This window comes from Cucurbita pepo, chromosome LG04, assembly GCF_002806865.2.
Source record: "Cucurbita pepo subsp. pepo cultivar mu-cu-16 chromosome LG04, ASM280686v2, whole genome shotgun sequence".
In the NCBI taxonomy this organism is placed as follows: domain Eukaryota; kingdom Viridiplantae; phylum Streptophyta; class Magnoliopsida; order Cucurbitales; family Cucurbitaceae; genus Cucurbita; species Cucurbita pepo.
In genome coordinates this window covers 7257608-7285317 of record NC_036641.1, presented here as the reverse complement: position 1 = coordinate 7285317, position 27710 = coordinate 7257608, and the positions used below count along the sequence as shown (strand labels likewise).

Genomic DNA, 27710 nt, shown 5'->3' with positions numbered 1-27710 from the left:
TTTTCTGCTCTTCGGATGGGTTTCTTTTTACGTTTATGGAATTGAATTGATAGGTTTTTCGGATTGAGAGTGGGGTTGTTGTTGGGTGGAGGCGAGGGGGGGTGATTACTTGTTTCGCGAATTTCGCGAGTTGTTCGTTTTGATTTTTGTTGTTTTTTTTTTTAAACCCTACATTGCTTGGGCTTGACTTTGGTGTTGGTTTTTGTTTTTTGGAATACAGTGTTTTGAATTGGAGGAAGATTCAGGGATTTGAAGGTATCGCAGTATGAGCATCGAGAGTCCTGGTGAAAGGGAGAGTTAGGGTTTTGAGTTTTAAGTGATAGAGGTGGGATTTCCATGGGCGATGGAGGCGTCGCGTGCCTACCTTTGCAGCAACAACAGCAGCATGTTATTGAGACGTATCCAATTCCTTCAGAGAAAATGCTTTGTTCAGGTAAGAGTAATGGGTTCAATTCAAAGTCATCAGTCAAATTCAGTGAGGCAGAACGGAAGCAGAAGATGAAGGTGAAGAAAGAAGAGGTCGTAGCGAAGGATGTTGAATTGGGAAGAACAAAGTCAGGATTGGATAAGGCAGGGAAGAGCAGCAGAGAAGTTGGGTATGCTGAAAACGGCGTTGTTAATGCTGAGAAAGATGAAGTTGAAGAGGGTGAATTCGGAACATTAGACAATGGGGAGCTTGTTACGGAGAAGTCAAGAAAAGGTGGAATTGAGAACAGTGAAAAATGGAGGATACCGGAGACTGATAAAGGAGAGCATGTACGGGGAAAGTGGCGAAGAGGGGATTTAGAGAAAGGGGAGATAGTTTTAGAGAAGAGTAGATCAAGAAGGTTGGCTAAGGATGAAATTGAGAGAGGAGAGTTCATTCCTGATAGATGGGAAAAAGTTGATATTGTGAAGGATGAATTTCGTTATTCAAGAACACGCAGATACGAGCCCGACAAGGACCGAGGGTGCAAAGGTGTGCGTGAGCCAACGCCACCCGTTGTTAAATACCCAACCGATGATGTTAATAGAAGGAAAGAACTCAATCGAAGTGGCAATCAGCTCAGTAAAAGTACACCCAGGTGGGAGACTGGCCAAGACAGAGGCTCGAGGTATGGTTCAAAAGTTTTGAACGATGAAGTTTCTCACAGGAATGACTACAGCGATGGTAAGAATTTTGGGAAAGATTATTCTTCTAGCAATCGTTTGAAGCGCTATAGTCAAGAGTCGGATAATTTTGAGCGCAAACATTATGGTGATTATGGGGATTATGCAGGGTCAAAAAGCAGGAGGCTTTCAGAGGATAGCAGCAGAGCTGCCCACTCTGATCATTATTCAATCCGTCCTATGGAAAGGTCTTGTAAAAATTCTTCTTCGTCTTCTTCTCGGGTATCTTCATCTGATAAGTTCTCGTCAAGGCATTATGAATCTTCTTCTACTTCATCTCGGGAAGCTTATAACAGACATGGGCATAGCCCAGGTCATTCTGATAGGTCACCTCGTGAAAAATCCCGGCATCATGATATCAGGGATCGCAGCCCTGCCCATCGGGATAGATCACCATACATTGGTGAAAGATCACCATATGGTCGTGATAAATCACCATATGGTCGTGATAAATCACCATATGATCGGAGTCGACACTATGACCATCGTTATCGTAGTCCTCATACAGAGCGGTCCCCGCAAGATCGAGCTCGATGTCATAGTCGTAGGGATCGAACACCAAACTATTTGGACAGATCACCTCTTGATTGGAGTAGGTCCAATAGCCATAGAGAAACAAGCAGAAGAAGTAAAGGAAGTGAAAAACACAGTTCGCACAATGGAAGTAGAACTCGGGAAGATAAGACTACACCGAAGGACCCTGATGGAAGGGAATCAATTGTGACAACAAAAGAATCCTGTGATAAGATCATTGAGCTAAATGCCAATGGATCGATGGAGACTGTTGGTGAATGCAAGTCTTATGAAGGGGAGAAGTCTCAGAGTCCAAACCAAACTTGTATAGAACAACCTCATGTGGATGGAGTTCCTGAAGAGCTGCCTTCTATGGAGGAGGATATGGATATTTGTGATACCCCGCCACATGCTCCCTTGGTGACTGATACATCAACTGGTAAATGGTTTTATCTTGATTATTATGGTGTGGAACGTGGACCTTCTAGATTGTATGATCTGAAGGCACTTGTTGAAGAAGGTTCTTTAATGTCGGATCATTTTATCAAGCACTTGGATAGTGATAGATGGGTGACCGTCGAGAATGCTGTTTCTCCTTTGGTCACCGTAAATTTTCCATCCATTATACCAGACTCTGTAACTCAGTTGGTGAGCCCTCCTGAAGCTCCAGGCAATTTATTGGCAGATACTACAGATACTCAAAGTGGCGATTCTGAACAAAAACAAATTTCAACTGCTGGGCCAATTTTATGTTCTGACGAAGGTGCGGATACTTCTGAGCCATTAGGAGATCTTCACATTGATGAAAGGATTGGTGCTTTGTTAGAGGATATTACTGTTATTCCTGGCAGAGAACTTGAAACTATTGCAGGTTCTTAATCTAACTTCTTTCACTTTTTCTCAATTTTTTCTGCAAATCCCTCCTTGCCTTGGTCATGGAGATTTATTGATTTTCCCCGTCGATTTGTTTTCTTGCAGAAGTTTTGCAGATGACTTTTGATGGTGGACAATGGGAAAGATTGGCCATCTCCGAAGGTATATGTTAACTCTTCTGTAACTTTCATTTTTGTTTTTAGGGATATTGAATTTAACTATATGAAAATGTGAAAGAATTGTGTGGGGGAACATAAGACACGCTCCAAAATCCTAAGCGAAAAGCTAGAAGCCAAATGCTAAGCGCGAAAACAAATATACACTCCCTTTGTTATTAGTAAAAAAAGTGTGTAATTAAAAATCTCTAAAAAAGACGTATTAATTAAACAAAGGGGAGTAATGATGGCATCTTGGAAAAAGAACTCTCCCTGAAAGTTAGGTAACATGCCATGCCCTGTGATGAATATCTGGCTTTGCTGTTCAAAGTTCCTAGCATGTAACCAACATTGAGGAAGTTAACTTCTGGTCTTTGACCTTTGCCTTCAGCAACAACTTCATAGCATTGATTACGTAAGAAAATTCTTGAGAAGTTGAGTTGCACACAACCTGATCTAAACATCTCAAGAAGGATAACTAAATTGCGAGCAAATTGACAATTTATAAGTGCGTTCTCAGGGTTTTCTACTGCATTCTCACACTTCCACACTAAAGGGGTGNTTTTTTTTTTTTTTTTTTTTTTTTTTTTTTTTAAAGAAAAAAAGAAAAGAAAAGAGAACAATTTTAAATAAAAGATTTCATTTTTGATACTTGGACTCAGTTTTGGGTGAAATACAGCTCCTTCCAATGTTTAATCTTGATCTTCACAGGTTTCTCAGATCATGTTGGTGAACAGCTTGATCAGAGTACCGATGGTATTTTGGAATTTACTGACTATGCAACATTGGCGGATACTGGTTCCAAGACAAATGTAACATCAGAAAAGGACTTTGGCATTGATGACTGTGACTTGACTTCTGGACCATGGTCTTGCAAGGGTGGTGACTGGAGGAGAAATGATGAATCTGCCCAAGAAAGAAATGCTCGAAAGAAGCTTGTTCTAAATGATGGTTTTCCTCTGTGTCAGATGTCCAAATCAGGTTATGAGGATCCGAGATGGCATCAGAAAGACGAATTGTATTATCCTTCCCAAAGTAAACGACTTGATCTGCCTCCTTGGGCATTTACTTGTCTCGATGATAGGACACCATTAACAATGAGGGGAACTAAAGGAACTATGCTACCTGTTATCAGGATAAATGCATGTGTGGTAAAGGATCATGGTTCATTTGTCTCTGAGCCTCGTATGAAGGTTAGGGGTAAGGGGCATTCAAGGTCTTCTAAGCTATTCTCTACAAATAGTGATGGGAAGCGGTTGTCAGCTGATGGTGATTCTCAGTTGAAAATTGCTAGAGATGTAGGTCCAGAGAGATTTTTGAAAACTACTGCTTTCATTAGCATCCCCAAAGATCGGCTTTGCTCATATGCTGACTTACAGTTGCATTTAGGTGATTGGTATTACCTTGATGGGGCTGGGCATGAATGTGGGCCTGCGTCGTTTTCAGAGCTACAGTTATTAGCAGATCAGGGTGTCATTCAAAAGCACAGTAGTGTTTTCAGGAAATTTGATAGGGTGTGGGTTCCAGTTACATCTCTTGCAGAATGTTTTGAATCGGCAAGAAAGATTCAGAGGGAGAAAACTCCACTATTTGGTGAAACAACAAAAGATCCAGTTCCAGTATCTGGGGCCACTTCCCTTGGTGGTCTCATCTCAAATTCAAGTGTGTTTCATGAATTACATCCTCAGTTTGTTGGATACACTCGGGGAAAGTTACATGAATTAGTTATGAAATCTTACAAGAGCCGGGAGTTCGCTGCAGCAATAAATGATGTGTTAGATCCATGGATCAATGCAAAACAACCAAAGAAGGAGATGGAGAAGACCATGCACTGGAAATCAGGTATTGATGAAGTTGCATTTATATGTTATTGTGAGCATTGTGATTATAATATTCTTTTCTAAATTTTTTGTTATAAGTCTATCCATTTGTTTCCTAAATCTTATTAATTGAGTTCTAGTCATCTTATTACCACATAAGTAACTGGCTTTTATTCCTTATGAATGTTTTCCTCAATTATTTCATGAGTTCTGGTCATTTTTCTGATTTCACTTTGGCGGTGGGCTGGATTTTGTGAACTACAGATGGCAGTGCACGTTCTGCTAAAAGAGCCAGAGTGGTGTTTGATGAAAGTGAGGACGATTGTGAAGTGGATGAGGATTTGCTGCATCAACATCAAAAGGATGAAATTTCGTTTGAGGATTTGTGCGTGGATGCCACTTTCCATGGAGAAGGGAGTACAAGTTTGGAGGTGGAATCCTGGGGTTTCCTTGATGGCCATATTCTGGCACGAATTTTTCATTTTCTGCAGTCTGACCTTAAATCCCTATCGTTTGCTTCTGTAACTTGTAAGCACTGGAGAGCTGCTGTTCGGTTTTATAAGGATATCTCTAGACAGGTTGATTTATCATCCTTGGGTCAAAACTGCACAAATTCCACGTTCCTGAACATCATGGTAAGTGTTATTTCAAAGGCTTCTGTTGTATGGGGTCGCTTATTTAATCTCAGTCTAACCTCATTTTATGTCTCTGCTTGCAGAGCACTTATAATAAAGAAAAGGTCAATTTTATAATTCTAGTTGGCTGCATCAACGTTACCGCAGTTGTACTTGAAGAGATTCTTGGCAAGTTTCCTCAGTTAGCCTCTATAGATGTTCGAGGCTGCAGTCAGTTCAATGATTTGTCCTCCAATTACCCGAATATAAATTGGTTGAAAAGAAGTTCAATTGGCTCAAAAAACAACGAAGAAGGACATTCTAAATTAAGGAGCCTTAGGCATATAACTGAAAAATCTTCTTCTCTTTCTAAAATTAAGGGCCTTAGTTCTAACGTGGATGATTTTGGTGAGCTGAAGGAGTATTTTGAGAGTGTGGATAAGAGGGAGTCAGCAAATCAGTTATTCCGCAGAAGCTTATACAAGCGTTCAAAAGTATTTGATGCTAGAAGGTCCTCATCAATTGTTTCTAGAGATGCCCGCATGAGACAATGGTCCATTAAGAAATCAGAAGTTGGATATAAGAGGATGGTGGAATTTCTTGCTTCCAGTCTGAAGGAGATCATGAAGGACAATACATTTGGATTCTTTGTGCCCAAGGTACCTCATAAGAATTTTATTTATTCTTTTTTCTTTTTTAGAATATAGCTACTCTTTGTTCTCAAATTTATCTCAATATGTTTTGCAGGTTGCTGAAATTCAGGATAGAATTAGAAATGGTTATTATGTCAAGCGGGGGCTTTGTTCTGTCAAGGAAGACATCAGTCGAATGTGCAGGGATGCGATAAAGTATGTTCGATTTGGAATCCTTTTGACCTTTTACTGATTTTGCAACAATATTACGTGGCACTGGACTAATTTGAGTCTCTTGTGTAATAATTCCAAATCCATCTGGAAAGGTTAACATGGATTATGAGGAAAGCAAATACGTATTTTGAACAACTGTTATCTGATTAAATGGTCAACTGGAGTCCATTTTGGTGTGCTTTCTTTAAAAGATACATTTAAACTTGGGAAATAACGGGATTATATATATATATACACAATAAAAGAATCTAATTATTAACCTTTTCAGGTTCTGAGAATACTGTTTCTGAAAAACTATTATTAAAGGATTTCTATCTCTAATAACATTGTTTGTTGAGTCTCATTTCTAAACCAGCAATAAAATTTTTGTTTTGTGTTTTTGCTGTTTTAATGTTATTAAATGATTTCTATTTCGATTTTTGTGTGAATGAAATTTTGTGAATCCAGTAAATATTTATTTTCCCGATATATTTTGATTCTATATGCTTTCTGTTCCTTTTACCTTGTGTATATATATATTTCAATACGCTTTTTTGGTTAAATTAAATAACCCCATTCTTCTTTCTGTTTCTGGAGCTTTTAGTTGTTCACATTCAATGCTGCTGCATTTTCTGTCATAAAGTTTGTACTTTATGTTGTTGCAGAGCAAAGAGCCGTGGTGATGGAGATATGAATCACATAATTACGCTATTCATTCAACTTGCCACCCGTTTGGAGAAGAAATCAAAGGTACGTCTGGAGAGGGATGATGTGAACTCTTGGGAAGATGACAACTCTACAAGATTTGGTTCTTCTGCTGCTCAGAAATACAAAAGACGGCTTGGTAAAATGGCTACTGAAAGGAAATACACTAATAGGAGCAATGGCTCCATATTTGGAAATGGTGCTTTAGATCATGGAGAGTATGCATCTGATCGAGAAATCAGGAGACGCTTATCCAAATTGAATAAGAAGTCAATTGGATCTGAGAGTGAAACATCGGACGATTTTGATAGGTCTTCTGGAGATGAAAAGAGTAACAGTGAGAACAGTGTCTCAGATACAGAAAGCGATTTGGAGTTCTCATCAGGTCGACTTGGAGAAACAAGAGGAGATAAATGCTTTATTCTTGATGAGGCACTTGATTCTACAATGGATGACCGTGAATGGGGTGCCCGCATGACAAAAGCAAGCCTTGTTCCTCCTGTCACAAGGAAGTATGAGTTGATTGATGAATATGTTGTCATAGCAGATGAGGAGGAAGTTCGACGCAAGATGAGGGTATCTCTACCAGATGACTATGTTGAGAAATTAAATGCCCAGAAGAATGGTACTGAGGAGTTAGATATGGAACTTCCTGAAGTCAAGGACTACAAACCTCGAAAGAAAATTGGAGATGAGGTCTTAGAGCAAGAAGTTTATGGGATTGACCCTTATACACACAATCTTTTGCTGGACTCAGTGCCTGAAGATTTGAATTGGTCTCTAATGGATAAACATTTGTTTATTGAAGACGTGCTGCTTCGCACTTTGAATAAGCAGGCCATACATTTCACTGGCACTGGAAACACTCCCATGATGTATCCTTTACAGCCCGTTATTGAAGAAATCGAGAAGGTTGCTGCGGAAGAATGTGATATCCTAACAATGAGACTGTGCCAAGGTATCTTGAAGGCCATGCATAGTCGTCCTGAGGACAAATATGTTGCTTATAGGAAGGTATGCAAACACCATCTTAACTACTTGCGCTTTTTGATCATTTATCCGACTAACATGACTTGTTTGCAAATGTTTCTGACATCAATTTTTGTTCTTTCTTCTTTGTTTGTCTACTGATTTGTGTGATTAGGGGCTGGGTGTTGTATGCAACAAACAAGAAGGTTTTGCAGAAGATGATTTCGTTGTTGAATTTTTGGGAGAGGTATGCCTTCAGTTCTCCTTAGGATTATGGATTGAGATCATTATGATAATAAATCTAATGTAAATTGATATGGTTGCAAAATTCATATTGCTTTCGTATATCCCCTGAAATCTTGTTAACTCACTTATATGTGCCAGTACTTACATGTTTATCATCTCTCTTTTATTTAGGTTTATCCTGTTTGGAAATGGTACGAGAAGCAGGATGGAATTAGGTCGTTACAGGAAAATGACAAGGACCCAGCTCCCGAATTTTATAATATCTACTTAGAAAGACCGAAGGTGCTCCTACTTAACTCAGCTGTTTTTATATTTTATATGCATGTTTCAGCATATATATAGTTTCTAATGCTTTATTCTACATACCTTGTTGAGTATTTAATCTCCTCTCTCTGGCAGGGTGACGGGGACGGTTATGATTTGGTGGTAGTTGACGCCATGCACAAAGCAAACTATGCAAGCCGCATTTGCCATTCTTGCCGACCTAATTGTGAAGCAAAGTAAGTTCTTTTAAAAGCCTAGATTTTTTTCCCTCTTCTTAGCAGTTCATGGTTTAGAAGATTATTCTTAGCACTAATCTTCCTTCCAGAATTCTCTGGAAAGTGTCCTAGAAGGATGATTATTGCTTTGATTGAACTTAAATTTTTCTGATTGATAAGTTTGTTGAACCTTGCCCCATATCATCTGCATTTGCTTCCTGACTTGCTGTTTAATGTTGCTTCTCTACAAATCATAGATAATATAACATATTGCTTTAAAACGCAGAGTTACCGCCGTAGATGGTCATTACCAGATTGGAATTTATACCTTACGCAAAATACAGTATGGTGAGGAGATCACATTCGATTATAACTCCGTAACAGAGGTATGTCCTCAATGCGTTTCTGATAGAGATCTCTGTGGTTCTATTCTCCTCTAATATTACCTTTCACTCCACCAGAGTAAGGAAGAATATGAAGCATCAGTCTGTTTATGTGGAAGCCATGTTTGCCGAGGTAGCTACTTGAATTTGACTGGTGATGGAGCCTTTCTGAAGGTAATATTTGGACGGTTTTTTTCATAAAAAAGACGTGCACCTCTTTGGTTTCAGCTTATGTTTATTTTCACGTGCTTAGAGATCTTTGGTTTTCATGTTCCCACAATTTACGAATGTATCAGTTAGTTTGGTTGTTTAGTCTATTTCCCTGCGTTGATCTCCTGTGTGGCCCTAGTAGTTAATCAAGACAAGTTGTTTTTCCACCAGGTATTGGAGGAATGGCATGGCCTTCTGGATTGTCATCAACTGATGCTAGAAGCCTGTGAATTAAATTCAGTATCAGAAGAGGATTATCTTGACTTGGGTAGGGCAGGATTGGGCAGTTGTTTACTTGGGGGTTTACCTGATTGGTTGGTGGCTTATGCAGCTCGTGTGGTAAGGGCCTTTCCTGGGTGCCATGGTGCTGCTTATGGCACATGTGTATATGATATTCATATTTTCTCAACCCTTGGATTCTGGTTCCAGGTGAGGTTCATTAATTTTGAAAGAACAAAGCTTCCTGAGGAGATTCTAACACACAATTTGGAGGAGAAAAGGAAATACTTTTCAGATATCTGTCTTGATGTTGAGAAGAGTGACGCTGAAGTTCAGGTAATATGAATTTTACATCCATATGCTTTGTGTTAGTATATCACTGAAATTATTTTTATATATTAATTTCTTGTATGCCCTTGACAGGCTGAGGGTGTTTACAACCAAAGGCTACAAAATTTGGCTGTTACTCTCGACAAGGTGAATACCTTTTTTTCCTTTAAACATCTTATGTTACTCGGTTGAATCAGGATAGATTGTTTGTAATAGCCCAAGCCCACCGCTAATAGATATTGTCTGTTTTAGCCTGTTACGTTTCGTCGTCAGTCTCACGGTTCTTAAAATGCGTATGTTAGGGAGAGGTTTCCACACTCTTATAAGGAATGTTTCGTTCTCCTCTCCAACTAATGTGGAATCTCACAATCCACCCCCTTGGAGGCCAATGTCCTTGCTGACGCTGACCCCCAAACAAGGTGGATTGTGAGATCCCACATCGGTTGGAGAGAAGAACAAAACATTCCTTATAAGAGTGTGGAAACCTTTCCCTAGCAAACGCGTTTTAAAACTGTGAGACTGACGGCGATACGTAACAGGCCGAAACGGACAATATCTGCCAACGGTGTTGTTATTTTTTGTTTCACATCTTCTTCTTGTTCGTCAGGAGTATTGTTTGTATGTTTGATTTCACTTATGTACCATTTAAAATTCTGTCCGAAGGTGAGATATGTGATGAGATGCATTTTTGGCGACCCAAAGAATGCTCCACCTCCATTAAAGAGGCTTAGTCCTGAAGAAGCTGTATATTATCTATGGAAAGGAGAGGGATCGCTAGTTGAGGAGCTGCTTCAGAGTATGGCTCCACATGTTGAAGAAGATTTAATAACTGATCTCAAATCCAAGATTCATGCCCACGATCCATTAGACTCTGATGACATTCAAAACGAACTTCAACAATCTCTATTGTGGTGAGTAGCTTTATATGCCCGCCCATGCTTTAAACAACAATAAAATCGGACGTTTATTTGAATTCATTCCATTTCTTCTTTGCAGGTTGAGAGATGAAGTTCGTAACGTTCCTTGTACATACAAGTCCCGTAACGATGCTGCTGCGGATTTGATTCATATTTATGCTTTTACTAAGAATTTTTTTAGAATACAGGTACGAACGTATACAATTTTGCAGCATTCGCTGTTAACTGCCTTCATCCGAGTACAATATTGAGGCGATGTTTGGTTTTACTTGCAGGAATATGAAGCTGTAACTTCCCCACCAGTTTACATTAGTTCACTCGACTTGGGTCCCAAGTATTTGGATAAATTAGGGACGGGTTTTCAAGAGTACCGCAAGACGTATGGCCAGAATTATTGCTTAGGGCAGCTAATTTTTTGGCACAACCAGCAAAACATCGATCCAGATCGTAGCCTGGCTGAGGCCAGCAGGGGGTGCTTGTCTTTGCCAGAGATAGCCTCCTTCTATGCCAGAATTCAGAAGCCTTCACGGCAGCGTGTATATGGCCCAAAGACTGTTAAGTTTATGCTGTCAAGGATGGTGAGTCTATCTGTCTTACCTTTTCTAGACTGATTCGGATGCCCGATTTTTGCTAACGATTCCGATACTATATTGGTTCTGGTTCCTCCAGGAGAAGCAGCCGCAGAGACCATGGCCAAAGGATTGGATATGGTCGTTCAAGAACTCCCCGAAGGTGATCGGCAGCCCAATGCTGGACGCGGTGTTGAACAACTCGCCCCTAGAGAGGGATTTGGTACATTGGCTAAAGCACAGAACTCCCATATTTCAGGCCATGTGGGATCGGTAAGAAAAAACTTTTGTAGGAGTAGAGGTAGGATCATTACCCAATCCTGTGTAAATTGTTTTGGAATGATTTCTCAATTTATAGTGTTCATCGCTGCCCTGAATAGTTGGGGGGGTTGGCCATCAATCATTCCAGAGCATCATTACTAGCTTAGCTTCTTCCTTCCCATTCTTCTGTACAGTTTCTTCTTCTTCTTCTTCTTCTTCTTCTTCTTCTTCTTCTTCTTCTTCTTCTTCTTCTTCATTTCTTCTTCCTTTTGTTATTTTGTAATTCATATTTGGTTAGTAAATCATTATTATTCCCTCTAATTGGAGAAATGAAAGTAGAAGAAATAGTTTAAAGGCTTAGCAAGTTCTCCTCTCGTATTCGAACGTGTGGATGATGAATTGTTCGAGTTTTCATCGTCTTTTAAAGCAATGACATGACTTGTAGTAGGTGGAGTTTTTGTCGGTATGAACGTAGCTTAGCTTATCTTGTTAAGAACTCGGAGATCCTACGTTAGTTGGAGAGGGAAACAAAGCCTTTCCTTATAAGGGTGTGGAAATGATGAAATTTCACATAAGTTGGAGAGTTATAAGGGCGTGGAAATAATGAAATTTCACATTAGTTGGAGAGGGTTTTGTGTGAAACCTTCTCCTTAGCAGACGTGTTTTAAAATCGTGAGGCTGATGGCAATACGTAACGGGCCAAAACGGAAAATATCTACTAGAATTAGCATGGTAAATATTCGTTTAGTTGGGTTTTATAATTTCTATAATTTCTCGAAATTATTGTTGTCTTTTATATTAAAGAAATAGATATAAAAATATTTTCATGGACCATTTATTAAATGAAATTTACAATTTAATATTTAAATTTTCACATCTAATAAGGAAAAATTAATAAGGCCAAAAATTGAATTAAAGTAAACTTAATAATATTCAGAAAGAAGTTAGTTAGTTTCCAAGTCCGATTATATGAAACGGCGGGAAGAAAACGACAAAAAAGCGTACCGGAAGAAGCTGTACAGTCCCCCCCCCCACCTACACCTGTCGGTTACATCCTCCTTGTACGGACCCAATCCGCATCATCATTCCCTCTGTTTCCTTTTGTCTTCTTCTTCCTCACCATTACAAATAACCCATTACGCCATTACGTTAATTTGCAGACTCTAGATATACACAACAAATACAAATATAATCCCTTGTTCTCTGTTTTTTGCTTTGCTCATGGAGACTTCTGCTGGCGACGATGCTTCCTCCANCCCCCCGCCACCTGCACCTGTCGGTTACATTCCTCCTTGTACGGCCCCAATCACCGTCATCACTCCCTCTGTTTCCTTTTGTCTTCTTCTTCCTCCCCATTACAAAATCATATATATATATATATATATCTGTATACACAATTCCTTGTTCTCTGGTCTTTTTAGGTCTCATGATGGTGGAAAGTTCTGCTGGAGACGATGGTTCCACCAATGTCTGGGATGATGCTTGCTTCAACGCCATGTTTTCCGGCGTAAGTCTTCAGTCGTTTCTCGCCGGTGGTAATCAGAACTATTGTCCCTTGTTGTTGCCGTCTCTGTTCGGAGGAGGCTACATTTCCGATGCGCTTACTTTCCCCGATGCTTCAACGTCGTTGTACCCTCAGCCGAGCTCTAACTTCGTTGCTGAAAGTATTGAATCATCCGAGCCGATGAATGTGTATGAACAAACGGCGTTTGTTTTTCATGCTTCGACGTCGTTTCCTCACTTGCCGGACCTGCGTTCTTTGGGGCAATGTTCGTCGTCGTTTAATAAGCGTGCTCGAGTCGATTCTGTGTGGAATCCGTTGCAGATAGTGGAGCCGATGATGCGAGAGTGTGAGGTAAGTAGCTCCGCTGCTGTGTCTCCTAGTGTTCAAATTCCTCGCAGCGCATTAGCTCGACAGCGTCGGCAGAAATTGAGCGACAAGACGCGTTGCTTGCAGAAGCTACTGCCGTGGGACAAGAAGATGGATATCTCTACAATGCTTGAAGAAGCGTTTAAGTACGTCAAGTTCCTTCAGGCGCAACTCCTTGCTCTTCAATCCATGCCTTGCGAGTCGGCCATTTCTACTAATTCGAATCACCACATAAGCGGCGTGTTTGGTGGATTGGAGAGGCTGAGCAGAAACCAATTATTGCAAGTTTTGGTTAACTCGCCGGTCGCTCAGACGATGCTTTGTTCGCAGAGTTGTTGCGTTTTCTCGGCAGAACAGTTGGGGCTTATCCAGAAGATCGCAGAGAAAAGAGTTCTTCTGCAGCAGATCTCAACGTTCCGATACAAGCCCTAGGTTTCCGATCAATTTCCGCCGTTGTGTTGTTCAGCAAGGCGGCGCGTCGGGTACTACAATTTTATTTCTCTTTACGTGTTTCCATTTTGGGTCCTTACAAAGCATGATCCATTGTTTTTTCTTTATATAATTTTGCCAATTATTATGAAGATAGGTATCCGATCATTTTGCTCTGGTTTTTTCTTCGCACTGGTCTATAGGAACTTGCTTAAATCCTTGGTTTGCTTGATTTCAATGCTTGGCTATGTTTAAGAACTGTTGAAACTGCAGAACTGTGAACTCATTGGAAAACAATAATCTGAGTGCAATCCCTACAAAAATTGTGTCAGATTATGTAGAAACAAACATTGGGACTCTGGGTTCGCTAATAATGTGGAGTATCATCATAAATGGGGAATCCCAATAACCATTTGTACATCTAGTTTTGATCATGATGAAGCTTTATTATAGAGTGATTTGATCATTTGATTGGGACAATTCAGTTTATAATGAACAATGAGCAATTCTGATCTTTTGAGAATCCCACGACTTAGAAGGCAATGTATGTACCAAAGCTTTCATTAAAGAAGATCCAAACCCACAAGCTAGGACTTCTCACAGCAATAATTAGGATTATATGTGGAGAAAAGGGGCTTGGTAAAAGCCTTGTGATGACAATGGTACACAAGTAATCTATCACATTTTTCTATGGAATGGAGATCAAGTGAGGACTATGCTAATGGTTGATCTAAAAAGTATATAGATCCAAAAGAAGATTAGAGAAGGCAAAAGGCAAATACCTATCATACACAAAACCTTGATTGCCTCTCGTAAGTTCTAATGCATGAACAAAAACTCCAGGTCTGAAATAAAATTGTTGAGGATTGTTGGGAGGGAGTCCCATGTTGGTTACCTAGGTGAATGATCATGGGTTTATTAGGAATACATTTTCATTAGTACTAAGTTTCTTGGGGAAACCAAAAGTAAAGTCATGAGAGCCTATACTCAAAATGGACAATATCATACCATTGTGGAGGTCCGTGACTCCTACATAGCATCAGAGTCATGCCCTTAATTTAACCATGCTAATTGAACCCTCAAAGTGTCGAACAAAGAAGTTGTAATCCTTAAAGACTCGACTGGTGTTGTTCGACGCTCTAATCGAGGCTGTTCGAGGGCTCTATAGACCTTAGAAGAGGTTCTATGGTGTACTTTGTTAGCGGGGAGGATTGTAGAAGATGGTTGGGAGAGAGTTCCACATTTGCTAATTAAGGGAATGATTATGAATTTAGTAAGAAATACATCTCCATTGGTATGAGACTTTTTGGGGAAACTAAAAGGAAAGTAATAGCGATTGTAACAAAAACTAAAAGCTTCCTGATATTGAAGAAAGAGGGTAGAATAGAATATACAGAAGTAATCTCAGTATGCAGTGATCAAATATTAAATAATGAAATTCTAGGCATTTGAAAAACATATCTCAAATACTATGAATATTCTCTAGGTGGTCATCAAAGAATGGAGGCTACTTTTCCATTCCATTGCTGTCAGTGAGCCAAAAACTAGGAATCAGAATGAAGCAGACAAGCTGAAGAAATAAAGAGATGTATGTAAAAACACCCAAAAGGAATATCTTCTATTAAATATTAAAACTCAGAAAAATACAGTAGCAACTGTTCCTAGCCATTGTAGACAGGTATACTCCAAAATGCTCATAGTTCAAAGAATTTCAGAGCAGAAAAAAATTTTACTCAAGAAAGTAATTGTTACTACCTTGATTAGCTTTAGCTAGCTGCTCTCCTTGCCTTCCCCATTGAATCCAATATTAGTTTACATTGTTCCCTAACTAATTCAACCTTCTTCAGATACAATTCCACTTCACTCTCTCCCAATTTCCTCCACTTTTCATCCAATTCTTTTGCCTTTTCACTGCCAATTGATGGCATTCTTTCTCTTAGAAGCCGCATTAACCCTTCTGAACAGAACTTATCATTCTCCACCATGATCGAAGCTTTCAGCCATGGAAATTCAGATAGAAACTCCTCTGGCAATATCTTACTCTCAACATTCAAAGCCTCTTTCTTTGCTGCTTCCATATCTACTCTCGGCGAGCTTATAGACACTGAATTGCTAGCTTTCACACTTTGTTTCCTTGGTTTTTTTTTCGCTTCATTGCCCCAGATTTTCTTTGACAGCACAAAGGATTTATGTTCATGTTGCTTCAAAAATACAGGGTCGTCCCCATTCCTTCCCTTCTCCGAGTTGTTTCTGTACTTCTTCTTCAACCTCCGGACTTTATCAATCAATTGATTCTTAGACACATCAACGCTTAGATTCTTCTTTATGAACTCAAGAAATTGGCTCATATCAGCATAAGGATCAGACCCCTTTGCCAATTGAAAATCAATCATGCCCTGTAATATAGAAATCTCATCATCCTCACTCCAAAGCCTGTTAATTCCAGACCCAGAAACTTTCTTTCCTTCTTCAATATCTTCGCCATTGATTACCCTCTTGATCTTCTTCTTGTTCAACTCATTCCCATGAAAGTTATTCTCAATCGGCCGCTTCGACCCGGAACCAACAGGCTTGACAATAGCACAATCAATACTCGATTTGTGAGAACCCTTCTTAGGTTTAGAAGACCCAAAAGCCGATTTTCTAAGAATCGATTTGATGGTGAAAGCAGAAGCACTAGGGGAGGATTGAGTTTTCTCAGAATCGGAATCTGAAACGAAGCCAAAATCTTTTTCAGGAGATTTTTCACGTTTAGATACGATAGGAGAAGGGATTGCATGTTCTTCGTCTTCCTCTTCTTCTTCATCTTCCTCGTCTTCTTCATCTTCATAGGTTTGTTCTTCGTTTTCATCCTCAGAGTTCTGCATTAGATTATTGATTTCTGGATCTTCTCCAAGAGTTTCGAAACCGGATTCTTCTTCTGCATCAGAGACGGCATGAGCCGATGGTAGATCATCGATGAGCCGCTTTGGTGCCATTGGAATCGATTTGGAAAAAAAGGAAAAGTAAGAGGTCTGGTTTTGGGAAGAGCGGGCGTTAGAAATTTAATTTATAGTGTTGGAATAGGGTTTTTGATCTGTTGGAGTATCATGACGTGGCAGACAGTTATTGGTGGGACCCTTTTATTCCTAAAGAGACAAGGTTACGTGACAGGCAAGAATAGGACAAAATTTTCGCATTTATTCACGCACGTGAATAATAAAAATATTTCATATTATATTATAAATGGAACTTTATTGTTGCTAAAAAAAATAAGCTGAATTAGCTGATTAAAATTTTAAAATAAATAAGTAAACTAAATAACTAAAATTCTTTAAAAATAAGTAATTAACAGGAGAGAGAAACGGGAGAAAAAAGAACTCTCTTTTTATTAGTTAAAACATTTATAAAATTCTCGAAAATAAATTGAAAAATAAAAGAAAATCTATAAATAGTTAAAAGTCTATGAATTGTTATTTTATTTTATTTTCTTTTCTTAAAAGATTATTCACTTGTTATTAGTATCCGTGCCTTCTAGAAATTAATAAATTAAATGTAATACTAAATTATATGTTCTGTTGCCACTGTTACTATAATAAATTATCTGTGATTAGAAATCCTCCTAAGAAACCTAAATATGATCATAAAATATAAACAACTTTTTGACTTTTAGTTTAAAGGACTTCAAACCATTGTTTATTTATTTTTGTTCAAGATTCTAACCATGTGGAAATCTTTTAGTCGATAGAATATTCTTGAATTTATTTTATTGGTTTGAAGTGATAATTTAGTACGACATGATATAACAAAGCACGTCAAAGTCAAAACTTTATTTATAGGAAGGTGAAATCAAGCTCGTTTTTTCTAGTTCTAAGGAATTTAAGACATTCTCTTAAAATATTAAATAGTTTGTGTTTCTGCATGTGTAGGTGTGATAGATAATCGTCCCAGTTAGTGTTGAGATTTAAGGTTTTTCTTAATTATATTTCAATTATGAGTTTAAATATTTGTTATTTATTGTTAGACGAATAGTTTATTTGAAATAGGCTAAGCTAGTATAAGATGAAGTTACTCTTGTATTGAGGAAAAATTTATTAGATAATGAACTATTGGTTATAAGTCATCTCCGTAATGAATCAACAATTCCAAGTGTTTCTCTTGTATATTCTTAATAAACCGGTGTTTATATGTAGATGTAGGAGAATATGTTTGGGAAGTAAACAACTTCTTTGACATTTGTTCGTCTACAAAGAATTCTCGAAGTTATAAGCTTCGACTTCAAATTATTATTGTTGCTTTTATTATTTTGAAGTGTCAAGTCCTTAAGTTGTTAGATCTAGAATAATTTAATTCTTTCTCCCTAGAATACTAGTTCAATTTAATAGGATGTTGATGTAGATTCTGGTGATTATTACTTAAAAATGGTTTCATATAAATTTTATACAATAGCAGGAGGAACAAATACATGATCTCTACAGTAAAGTTTGGTGCATCCCCATGGTCACTTCTGTTTGGTTCTTATTTCACTTAAATATGTATAGTATTCTATTAAAGACATCCACAAAAGGACCACCGATTGGAGTATCAGTTTCCTTATCCCATGGGAATGGCTCCAATGGATCCTTTGCTTCTAAAAGTGCTTCCATCGAAATTTTTTCTCTCGACTGTTTTAGTGGGACAACATCGCAGTTGTAGTCCTTTGGGTTGGGGCAGTAACCCTGCTAAGCACAAAAGACAACCCAGCTGAGTGCGAAAGCAGAAAGGAGGAATTTGATAGCTTTTTGGAATAATTCTTTACCTGATCAGCATGCATTTTCATTACAAAGCTCTTGAATATATTGAAATTTCTTTGCTGCAGGAGTTTGTCACAAAGTCGAAGGTATGTCACTCCAAACATCTTATGCTTCGGTTGACCCTCTTTGTTGATTCCATTTGGTCTAGCATTCAAAAGAATTTGATTGTAAGCTGCGTGGTCATACCTTGGTAGTGCATTCTCTCCTGCTACTACAATGCCTTCTCTCCAACCTCCACTTAGAACCTGTTGGAGAAATTTGAATAAATTGTCACTTTGCTTTAAGAGCAACTTACTCAAATCATTCCTAGAATTTGGGATCAATTTCTTGATCTTTCTTGTATGAACTTGATTATACTTTACCTGCTGAACTAGTTCCTCAGGTCCACTTCTAGCTCTTGATATATGCTCATAATTCCTCATCTCTAGACATGTAAAATTCAAAATTGCATGGTGCCTTGATAGCATTCTTGCTATAGGTCGATATCCATCTCTAGTTTTCAAGTTGTAATATCCTGATGTTAACTCTGCTGCGTGGTTTTCCGTATGATACCACCAGTGGATCCCAGCTACCTGTTTTTATGAGAAGACAGACAATTTCTTGTGCTTGTTTCTATAATGACAAAGATCTAGAAAAATATTTGCTTTGTAGACGTACTTTGGCTGCTAATTTAACTTTACAACCAACGAAAACCCGGTTTGCTTCTTCAAGGATCTGATCACCATGGCTCAATAACTTGTTGGAATACCATGTCAAGAAGAACTTCCCCTTGTCAGATTGGTAAGTCCCATTTGATCTGAAGAACTCTGTAGATTCAGGGATGTCATTGTAAGTTCCTGCATTATCTGGAAGTTCCCATTCAGGGTGTCCTGCAGTTGCTGCAGCCTCTTTGAATTCCCTTTTGAGATATTTGTCATAGCACTATAAAAGAAAAATAGTTGAAACCAAAACGCAGGGAAGTCTCCTTGAAAAAAATGCTCCATATCTAGTCTTACCTGGAATTCTCCAATACCAGGAAATACCCATCCCTGATTTTCTACATATGAAGGATACCTCAACTCCCCAGCAGGACCAAGTCCCACTTCAATGTCTATTATAAGACCATCTTCTAAATAATCAAACATGTTTTCTCTAAAGCTCTTCATGTAATCCCTGTATATCTGTGGAGATCCATCATGTGAAATTTTATAAAGAACGAAGTAAAATATGTGTCAGTACTAATTGATCTGATTACCGTGACAATTTTGAGTTTCTTTTTGTGTTAATGAATTTGTTTTTCTGTCAGACAGTTGCAAGGAACTGACCTCCACAGCAGTTCGCCCATGAAAGAGAGGCTGGTTATCGACTCCGAGAGTGAGGTACTCCTGGTTCCTGGTTCCCGAGCGGTTTGTGTAAAAGATATGAGGATTTGAATCTCCAACTTTGAGAATCCAACTGGGGAGTGGAATATTGACAGAATCTCCCACATTCCCTCCACATTGGTGGAAAGACATTATAGTTTGAAGTTTCAGACCACATCCTTGAATTATCTTAAACAAGCTCCTATATGCAGTCCAATCATACTGATTTGGCCCTTTGGATTCTACAATCCCCCACCAAACATCAATCATTACGCCATCCACGCCTGCTTCTCGTAGTTGTTTGAGTTGTTTCGTTATCCCATCTCTGTCTTCCAGTTCATTATCAGTTGTAATAACTCCCAACTGGTGTTATGAAAATAAGAAGAATGATAAACTAAACTTGTTTGACTCTGATGAATGCGAGTATACTGGATTCTGTATGCAACTTACTGGAAGCATCACGTAAACTGGCACATAGTTCTGTATCAGCCTTTCATCGTAGTCAGGACTGCTTCTCGATGCCTGCACAAAAGAAAAGTTCCATGGAAAACTGCCAAGGTATTTTGTGACTCTCAATGTGTTATTTTGAAGCTTTTGTTACGACCTTCTATGTCACAAATTCAGGTACCTGATACATGAAAGATTTACAGGCTGGAACGTAGTTACCTCGGGTTCTATTGTAGTTGCCTCGAACGCCGAAATCCGATGATTGATCCTTGATGCAGTAGACCAACATGGGAGAGACCAGTTGAGTTCTAGCTTCTTTCCTTGCACTTTACATTTATATCTACCTTGAACATATCCACTGCATGGTACTATTCGCTCTATGATTCCACTATGCATTTGGCACACAACACTTGTCATGATTGTTTCTGAAGCCATTTCCTTCTATTGCTTACTACTACTATTAGAACAGATAGGAAGTGAGCGAACATGAATGCACACATAAAGCAGGTTAGGATAACGATTGAACTAGTGAAACACAATCCATACACGTTCTTCTCCATAACAGAAATGAAAATGTCTTGTAGTTTGTTCATGTCCAAGTCCATGATTGTTAAAAGATGAGGAAGAAGATGTGTGAGCCCTTTGATGCTTTATTGGTTGTCGTCTTGTTGGGACTTGCACAAGCCAGGCAAGTCAGGCTCAGATTTTGATGCTTTGATAGTTACAGCTTGGAAGAATTCAAAATTGGACAAAATTATGATGGTTTAGTTTTTTAGTTTGTTAACAAAGTCGATGTCTTTGTAGGCCTATCTTAAAGTGAGGAAACGTAAAGTCGCCTGACATAGAGCCACAGCTTATTCATCTCTATCTTAAAGTGGAATGATGTGAGATCCTACGTTGATTGGAGAGAAAAACGAGTGTAAGCAAGGACGTTTGAGAGTGGATTGTGAGATCCCACATCGATAGGGAGGAGAATGAAACATTATTAATAAGGGTATGGAAGCCTCTTCCACCAGTTTTTAAAATCTTGAAGAAATCTCGAAAGAAAAGCCCAAGGACAATATATGCGCTAACGGTGAGCTTGGATCGTTACATATGGTATCAAAGCCAAACACTGGGCGGTGTACCAGCGAGGATGATGAGCCCCTCAAAGGGTAGACACCGGGCGGTGTGCCAACACGGATGCTGAGCCCCTCAAGGAGGTGGACACCGGGCGGTGTGCCAACAAGGACGTTGAACCCCTCAAAAGGGAGTGGACACCGGGCGGTGTGCCAACAAGGACGTTGAGCCCCTCAAGAGGGTGGACACCGGACGGTGTGCCAACAAGGACGTTGAGCCCCTCAAGAGAGGAGAACGAAACATTGTTTGTAAGGATTGTGAAAATCTCTCAAAGCCCAAAAGAACAATATCTGTACGTGGTGGGCTCGTGACTCGGCAGCCATGGTAGGCGATGGTGCAATAACAAACAAAATCCCTTTTCATTTTTTACCTCTAAAGTCCAAACAGAGCTTTCTCGAAGTCCAATCCCTCAGGCTTTCTTTTACCTATATCGTTGGTGCCCCACTCCACCTTAGGGGTATGGTCTTCATGTGGATCTGATCCCATTCCAAGTTACAACTCAGTAAAAAGCCCAGTCCAGTTCCTCTCTCTTTCTCTCTCTCTCATCTTGCTCATCTTCTTCAACCGCCATGAGAAAAAGACGAAAAGGAACCAAATCTCAAATCTTTTTCTACTGAAGCAACGATCTCTGTGTTTTTTTTTGAAATCTGAGCTTTTGAAGTCTGGAAATAAAAAATGTGTTATGTGGGTAAAGCTACAAAGATCTTCATCTTCATTGTCACCGTTTTGGTTGTTCTTGGCCTTGTTCTAGCCTTTGGAGTCTTCCGCCACAGCCTCCAAAAACCCCACAAGTGCCTCGGAGATTCCTGTTTTTCTCCTCCAACCGCCTTCCCCAACCCCAATTCCGTCCCTTCCGGCAGCGCCGCCTCCAATCAGCCGCAGAACCCACCAAAACCACCGGATTCCAATCCTAACCCACCACCCCAAAATCGATTTCCGGCTTCTCCGCCTCTACCTGACGTTGCTTCTCCACCTCCGCCTGCTACCATCCCAACTCCCTTACCACCACCGCCCCCGCAATCCCAATCTCCGCCTCCTCCAGAAACCGCAGCGGCGGCGCCGTTGACTCCGCCCAGTACAACATCGGTGAGTCCGGATCCAATGGATGCTCAGCTGCAATCCTCGATTCCTAAGACCACTAAGAAGTTCTGAGATAGATTTATTAATTGATTTAGCTCATTTATAGCTTTCCTGATTTTTTTTCCCCTGAATTCTTAGATGGGTTTGTAGAGAATGGGAGTGACATGTAAATCGTTATAGATTTCGAGTCCAAGTTTCGACGGATTTTCAGTTCCATTTTACTGAATTTTCGCAGAAAAGCAGAGGAATCAGCGGTGATATTTTGTTCTCTTTTCTGTTCCCTTTTCTTAGTGTATCAGTTTCACAGCTCATCATTGATCATTGTCGTCTACAGTGTTTACACCACTCCCAATGATATCATCGCTGTTATTTGTTTGGCCAAATTTCTCTTCAGCCATAAAACAAAAAATGTGGGTTTCGAACCTATGACCTGTTCTAAGAAATTGAGTTGAGATGTTTAGTTGATGAGTTTCAATGGTCCAACTGAAAAGCTTACTGGGTGCTCTCTCTGCATTGTCTGAACTGAATGATTTTCAGACAAATTTGATGTCTTTGGTACAACAAAAACTTTCTTTTATCTAATGCTCGAAAAATCTATAAATTTTAATTAGTTCAGTTTCAATTATCTTAATTGAGAGTGTATATTTTAACCGGTTAAGTTATATTTGACTTTACTGACGTCTTTTTAATTAATTTCTATGGTCTTAAAGTTGAATAGAAACAGAAAATGTTTGTCTAACCCCTTGCAATAGGTGGCCACAAAGACGTTTTGATAGTCATTGACCAAAGCTTATAAGGTATATGCCCTACAAGCTAAATGACAGAGGCTAAATTTGGAGGGTATAGTGTGGGGGAGGTACTCTGCCAACTGTGCACAATAATAAGGTTTGAAATTTCTAAATTAGTGTTAGAGTTCATGTGGAGTATAACTGCCCAAACTCACCGCTAGCAGATATTTGTTATATTTAGGCTTTCTCTTTCGAGTTTTCTCTTTCGAGTTTTCTCTCAAGCTGTTAAAATATGTCAGTTAGCGATAGGTTTGGATTTTTACAAATGGTATAAGAGGCAAATACCGGTCGGTATGCCAGCAAGGATGCTGGCCCCCAAGGGGGTGGATTGTGAGATCTCATGTCGGTTGGAGAAGGGAACGAAACATTCCTTAAAAAGATGCAGAAACCTCTTCCTAACCGACGCGTTTTAAAACTTTGAGAGAAAGCTCGGAAGAAAAAGTCTAAATGGGACAATATCTAGCGGTAGACTTGGACTATTGTAATCAATGACAAGTGACTATGACCGAAATTTCTTTATTAGTTCGACAGTTGAATGATAGAAGACAATCAAGTGGGAATCGTGGCGTGTGGGATCGAAGTTTGATCAACTTCGACAAAAAAGTTACATCTCCCACCGACCACCCTTCCTCCAACTTCAGCTCCATTTGCACACCAATATGGAAGCTCAACAATGGCATCATCAAGTAAGTTCTTTACTTGGTCTATAAACGACGTTGGATCATCCACCTCTTGGACGTTCCTCAAGTTGAATCTAAACCCTCCATTTTGGTTCTTCCCAAAGAATTTGGCCGGAATTGTACCATATGTTGGAGTCTTTCTTGTAACCGAATCGATGTTGGATCTCTTCCAGTGGTGAGATGTCCGTGTGACATAGAACTAGGCCATTAACTTGGTTTTGTCAACTTTCGCCCTTGTCGAGCTAAGGTCGAAGCTAGAGGATGGGACACTATTGGTCGAGTAGTTACAAGTTGGAAGTGTAGATGTTATTCACGGTGTCGCGTGTCGCTGTCGAAGCTTGACTTAGCCCATTAAACTACCTAGGAATCTTTGTTTGGGTATTAGAATATTTCAAGTGACAAAAATCATACCTCGTTTTTTGGGAAGATGTCGTTGGATCACTTATCTAGTTGTGGTGATGCAGTTCTCGTAATCGGTGGGTGAACCGTCACCACAGTATAGAGTCGACTTGTTGACTTGATTTGTACTTAAAAAAAAAAAAAAATCAACAAGTGTGTATAGTCAAATAATGGAGTTGAAATTGTTGACTTTAATAATTGATGTCCCCCGAATAGGGGTCATTTTCATGAATTAATATGACCTCCATAATTTTCTTAGTTGTGTTAGTGTTGATGGCAATCAAGTTCAAACCAAGCTAAGTCAACCTTCTAGAAGAAAATTTAAAAAATATCGAGTATTCTTAATTTTTGTATTAACAAAAAATTGTTGAATGTAATCACCACAATATATAGATATCATTCAAAAATTATGGTTACGAGTCAAATCATACGACTTTCCATACAACTCAACAGCCAACAGATACGTGTCTGACCCCAAGCCCGAAGCATGTTGAGGTGAAGGCAATTAGGTGACGTAAAGGTCTCGTTTTACCTAATTGTCTCGACCTGCTTGCATTAATAACATCCCACTTGTTTGAAAAAATTATTCGATAAAACTACCACCACAATTTAAAAGTGCACGGTTGGATGTATAAGAGAGAAAATTGTAAGAGTATTTTGCTTATGTATCCAATATTTAGGTAACAAATATATTTTCTTTTATCTATATCCAACAATAAAACACCCATCTCCGGTGATGAATCATCCTTCATGGCCTTCTCGAATATCACTAAACTTGGAGGCGGTGGCATGACCACACACTGCCATACGCGATGATTCTACAACAGGATTCTTTGAAGAATCTCGACATCCTCCGTCCCTCGGGACCAACAAAGGGTAGTACATGAATATTCACCTATTGTCCATCGACTATGCCTTTCGACCTGATCTTAGGCCCTAACTCACCCTCTATGGACAAACCTTGCGGATGAACCCTCAGATATTCGAGGCATTAGATTCTCACAAATGTTTGATTTTGTACAAAAATGACATCATTTACTGCAAGCGTTAACCTCAATTTGCTTGTTCATCAATTCAACTTCCTTTTCTAAACGTGCACGGTTAGACATATAAGAGAAACAGTCATACCGAGAACACAAAATATAGCTTAAACCAAACGACTTTCGAGCTAATAACTCTCGTCGTCATTTCAATACAACGTTACAAACTATATAGTAACTTTATTCTTTCATAATATACCATTTATTTTTGCTCATCAACAATAGGATAAAGTTCATATCTAAAATTACAGCTCCCTCCAACAACTCTTCCACCAATTCTACCATCACAACACCTCGAAAGCTCCCCAACAGCATCACTCAGACACTTCTTACAAGCAGCAACAGACAAATCCCTCGAACATTGAACCAAACCATACAACCTTTTCTTAATCCCCTCAATTTCCCTGTCTCCAACCACATAAAGCTTAGGAGTTCCTCCAACTTTCTCAACCAAATCCGACAGCAAACCCATAACTTCTTCATTAAAAACCGTCACATTACCCTCCACACTTTGAACATTCACCAAAGAAAACTTGTTCCTATTATCAATCCTCCCAAAGAATTGAGCGTTCGAGTATTTCAACAGACAATAATCGAACCATATCGCAGCTCCTTTGCTTAGCGGGCATCGAACTTTTAGTTCGTCGGCGCCCGTGACGATGCAATTCTTGCAATCAGCAGGCGACACGTCGCCGCGGCAGAGACCGAGCCCGTTGACTTGGGTTTGTGGGTCTTTGCCGATGGTGGCTTGGGCGTAGCCGGAAGGAGGGGCGTTGGAGGCTAATTGGGCGAAGGCTTGGTTCAAATTGGAAGCGTAGGAGCTGTTGGCTGTGTAGTTGTCGAAGCTGATGCAAATATGATTCAGCAACGCACTGTCAGTTACAATGTCTTCGCCGAAGACCGATGGGGAGAGGAGAATGAGAGCGAAGAGGAAGAGGAAAGTGGTTGATTTTGAAGGCCTCATCGCTTTGGACAAAGATGAGCTTAAATGGATTGGGTTTTGTTGTTTATATATATAAAGGAATTGTTGAATTTTCTTCTTAGGTGACATAATTGGAGGCCGAGAATTCTTACGATAATATAAGAAAATGAGATGTTTTCGGTTTAGTTTATAAACTTTGGATTAGGTTATTAAAAAAATTCGATGACTCCAAAAATCCATAACTCAATCGAATCTATACGATTTTGGTTGGATTATGAACTTATTTCGGTTGTTGATAGACGTGGTTGACTAGTGGTTTTGTAAACTAAAATGGGTTGACCCGAAACCATTCAAATTTATTCTCGTAACCACTCTTAAAAATAATTTTTCACCAACTTTTTAGGTAATTTTTTTAGTTTTTAGTTTTTTTTTTTTTTTAAATAAACAAAAAAAATTACATATAGAAAAAGAAAAAGAATGTAGTGGGTCAAATAATGAGCCGAAATTTTTTACTTTCTTTTATAATTAAATTGTTGACTTTGACTTAATTGTTGTCACAATTATAATCAAAAGTTTTTTTTTTCTCTATAAAATAAATTAAGGGTAATAAAGAAAATTTTAAAAGAAGGGTATTTTTGGAATAATATATTATTTAAAATTCACTATTTTAATTAATTTTTTTTTTCAAATAAGAGTATTATTGAAATTTTAATTAAAAAGTTGACGAACAAAAAAAAAATGTATTTAATACATTATTTAATTTCTAAATATGAAATAAAATCAAAATTAACGAACCTATTCAACATTTCAAAATTCATCGACATGTTAAAAATAAAATTGAAATTTTAAAAATTTATTAGACCAAGTTTAAACATAAATAAAATTTAAAATTTAACTTATTATAATTTTTTTTTAAATTTAATGGTATTATAAAAATAAAATTAAAGAAACTCTAAAATTATGTTTATTCTTTTCAAAACTCCAATATTACCCCAGAAAAATTATTAGAATATTTGACAAAAAAAAATATAAATATTTCTTAAATATTCACCAAAATTTAAATATATTTTTTAAAATTTATTCTAGCAAAAACGATTATGAGTCACGTGTACATAATACGTGGACTAGGCCCACCAATATTATACATTTCCATATGAACACGTCACCAGCATGTCACGTGACTCTACCATAAAAAATAATATAATTAATTAATTAATGGAGGAGAGTGAGTAACGTGGCCAAAACATATTTTCCGTCTCTTTTTATCCTATCCATAAATAAATAAATAAAAGTCAGTGGGCCCCACAGATTTGGATATTTGCAAATTGCCCCAAAAAGCCTCTTTTTGCAAAAACCTTTCATTTTTGGCCATACAAATTTCGAATATTAAACACCTAAAAAAAAAATTAATTGTTTTATTATTAAATTATTCAATTTTAAAATATCTAGTTGAATTAAAATATTTTATTTTCAATCTGAATTTTCACGTTTCCTGTCCCTTATTTAATATCCAATCATATAGTTGTTTTTTTTCAAAAAATTAAAAATAATATTTCTGATAAATTAT

The 27710-nt window shown here is 38.5% G+C and overlaps 6 protein-coding genes across 12 annotated transcripts in view; 3 read left to right on the top strand and 3 right to left on the bottom strand.

Annotated features, from left to right (window-relative positions):
* The window catches only part of LOC111793879 (histone-lysine N-methyltransferase ATXR3-like), an 11921-nt gene extending 304 nt beyond the window's left edge, over window positions 1-11617 (top strand). The window contains exons 2-21 of one of the 2 annotated variants that reach the window (XM_023675946.1): window positions 221-1150; window positions 1259-2533; window positions 2641-2697; window positions 3402-4532; window positions 4775-5145; window positions 5229-5783; window positions 5872-5972; window positions 6635-7688; window positions 7819-7890; window positions 8061-8171; window positions 8289-8389; window positions 8655-8754; window positions 8830-8925; window positions 9133-9300; window positions 9391-9516; window positions 9604-9657; window positions 10174-10421; window positions 10507-10615; window positions 10703-11005; window positions 11097-11617. In XM_023675946.1, the coding sequence (XP_023531714.1) occupies window positions 337-1150; window positions 1259-2533; window positions 2641-2697; window positions 3402-4532; window positions 4775-5145; window positions 5229-5783; window positions 5872-5972; window positions 6635-7688; window positions 7819-7890; window positions 8061-8171; window positions 8289-8389; window positions 8655-8754; window positions 8830-8925; window positions 9133-9300; window positions 9391-9516; window positions 9604-9657; window positions 10174-10421; window positions 10507-10615; window positions 10703-11005; window positions 11097-11273 (7023 nt within the window). In that variant the 5' untranslated portion in view covers window positions 221-336 and the 3' untranslated portion in view covers window positions 11274-11617. Of the gene's footprint in view, window positions 1-220; window positions 2534-2640; window positions 2698-3401; window positions 4533-4774; window positions 5146-5228; window positions 5784-5871; window positions 5973-6634; window positions 7689-7818; window positions 7891-8060; window positions 8172-8288; window positions 8390-8654; window positions 8755-8829; window positions 8926-9132; window positions 9301-9390; window positions 9517-9603; window positions 9658-10173; window positions 10422-10506; window positions 10616-10702; window positions 11006-11096 lie in introns of both variants that reach the window. The other variant, XM_023675945.1, reaches the window with a different exon arrangement.
* A 970-nt stretch (window positions 11618-12587) lies between these two features.
* On the top strand, window positions 12588-19723 carry LOC111793683 (transcription factor bHLH117-like). Of its 5 annotated transcripts, XM_023675682.1 has the most exons (3): window positions 12588-13112; window positions 13215-13609; window positions 19614-19723. In XM_023675682.1, exons 1-2 carry the CDS (start codon window positions 12684-12686, stop codon window positions 13557-13559), a joined length of 774 nt encoding a protein of 257 aa, XP_023531450.1. In that variant the 5' UTR covers window positions 12588-12683; the 3' UTR covers window positions 13560-13609; window positions 19614-19723. The 5 variants fall into 5 exon arrangements, with proteins under 5 accessions (XP_023531450.1, XP_023531448.1, XP_023531446.1 ...); XM_023675680.1 differs by having other exon boundaries at window positions 12590-13609; window positions 19618-19723; XM_023675678.1 differs by having other exon boundaries at window positions 12590-13609.
* Window positions 15148-16758, bottom strand: LOC111793682 (STOREKEEPER protein-like). Its single transcript, XM_023675676.1, has one exon. It carries the CDS (start codon window positions 16532-16534, stop codon window positions 15323-15325), a length of 1212 nt encoding a protein of 403 aa, XP_023531444.1. The 5' UTR covers window positions 16535-16758; the 3' UTR covers window positions 15148-15322.
* LOC111793681 (beta-amylase-like) lies at window positions 17925-20877 on the bottom strand. 2 transcript variants are annotated; one of them, XM_023675675.1, is made up of 8 exons: window positions 20335-20874; window positions 20119-20190; window positions 19633-20031; window positions 19324-19488; window positions 18986-19249; window positions 18691-18900; window positions 18334-18573; window positions 17925-18253 (listed from the first exon to the last, which is right to left on the bottom strand). In XM_023675675.1, the coding sequence occupies exons 1-8, from the start codon at window positions 20548-20550 to the stop codon at window positions 18059-18061; spliced, it is 1761 nt and encodes a 586-aa protein (XP_023531443.1). In that variant the 5' UTR covers window positions 20551-20874; the 3' UTR covers window positions 17925-18058. The 2 variants fall into 2 exon arrangements, with proteins under 2 accessions (XP_023531443.1, XP_023531442.1); XM_023675674.1 differs by having other exon boundaries at window positions 18334-18900; window positions 20335-20877.
* Window positions 20878-21909: 1032 nt separating this feature from the next.
* LOC111792940 (sulfated surface glycoprotein 185-like) lies at window positions 21910-22386 on the top strand. Its single transcript, XM_023674571.1, has one exon. The coding sequence runs from the start codon at window positions 21910-21912 to the stop codon at window positions 22384-22386; it is 477 nt and encodes a 158-aa protein (XP_023530339.1).
* A 2920-nt stretch (window positions 22387-25306) lies between these two features.
* LOC111792939 (cysteine-rich repeat secretory protein 38-like) lies at window positions 25307-26615 on the bottom strand (the record flags this gene model as incomplete). Its single annotated transcript, XM_023674570.1, has 3 exons — window positions 25307-26337; window positions 26424-26477; window positions 26606-26615. Coding segments are annotated over 3 exons (978 nt in total), but the record flags the coding sequence as incomplete, so codon positions are not given.
* Between the last annotated feature and the right edge of the window lie 1095 nt (window positions 26616-27710).

Bases quoted from the DNA above. Each gene is read 5' to 3' on its own strand.
- LOC111793681 (XM_023675674.1), bottom strand. From the start codon at position 20,550: ATGGCTTCAGAAACAATCATGACAAGTGTTGTGTGCCAAATGCATAGT. The intron at 20,191-20,334 runs GTAACTACGTTC...TCTTTTGTGCAG, and splicing joins CAACTACAATAGAACCCGAG to GCATCGAGAAGCAGTCCTGA. The intron at 19,250-19,323 runs GTAAGACTAGAT...TTTCTTTTATAG, and splicing joins CTGGTATTGGAGAATTCCAG to TGCTATGACAAATATCTCAA.
- LOC111793682 (XM_023675676.1), bottom strand. From the start codon at position 16,534: ATGGCACCAAAGCGGCTCATCGATGATCTACCATCGGCTCATGCCGTC.
- LOC111793683 (XM_023675680.1), top strand. From the start codon at position 12,684: ATGATGGTGGAAAGTTCTGCTGGAGACGATGGTTCCACCAATGTCTGG.
- LOC111792940 (XM_023674571.1), top strand. From the start codon at position 21,910: ATGTGTTATGTGGGTAAAGCTACAAAGATCTTCATCTTCATTGTCACC.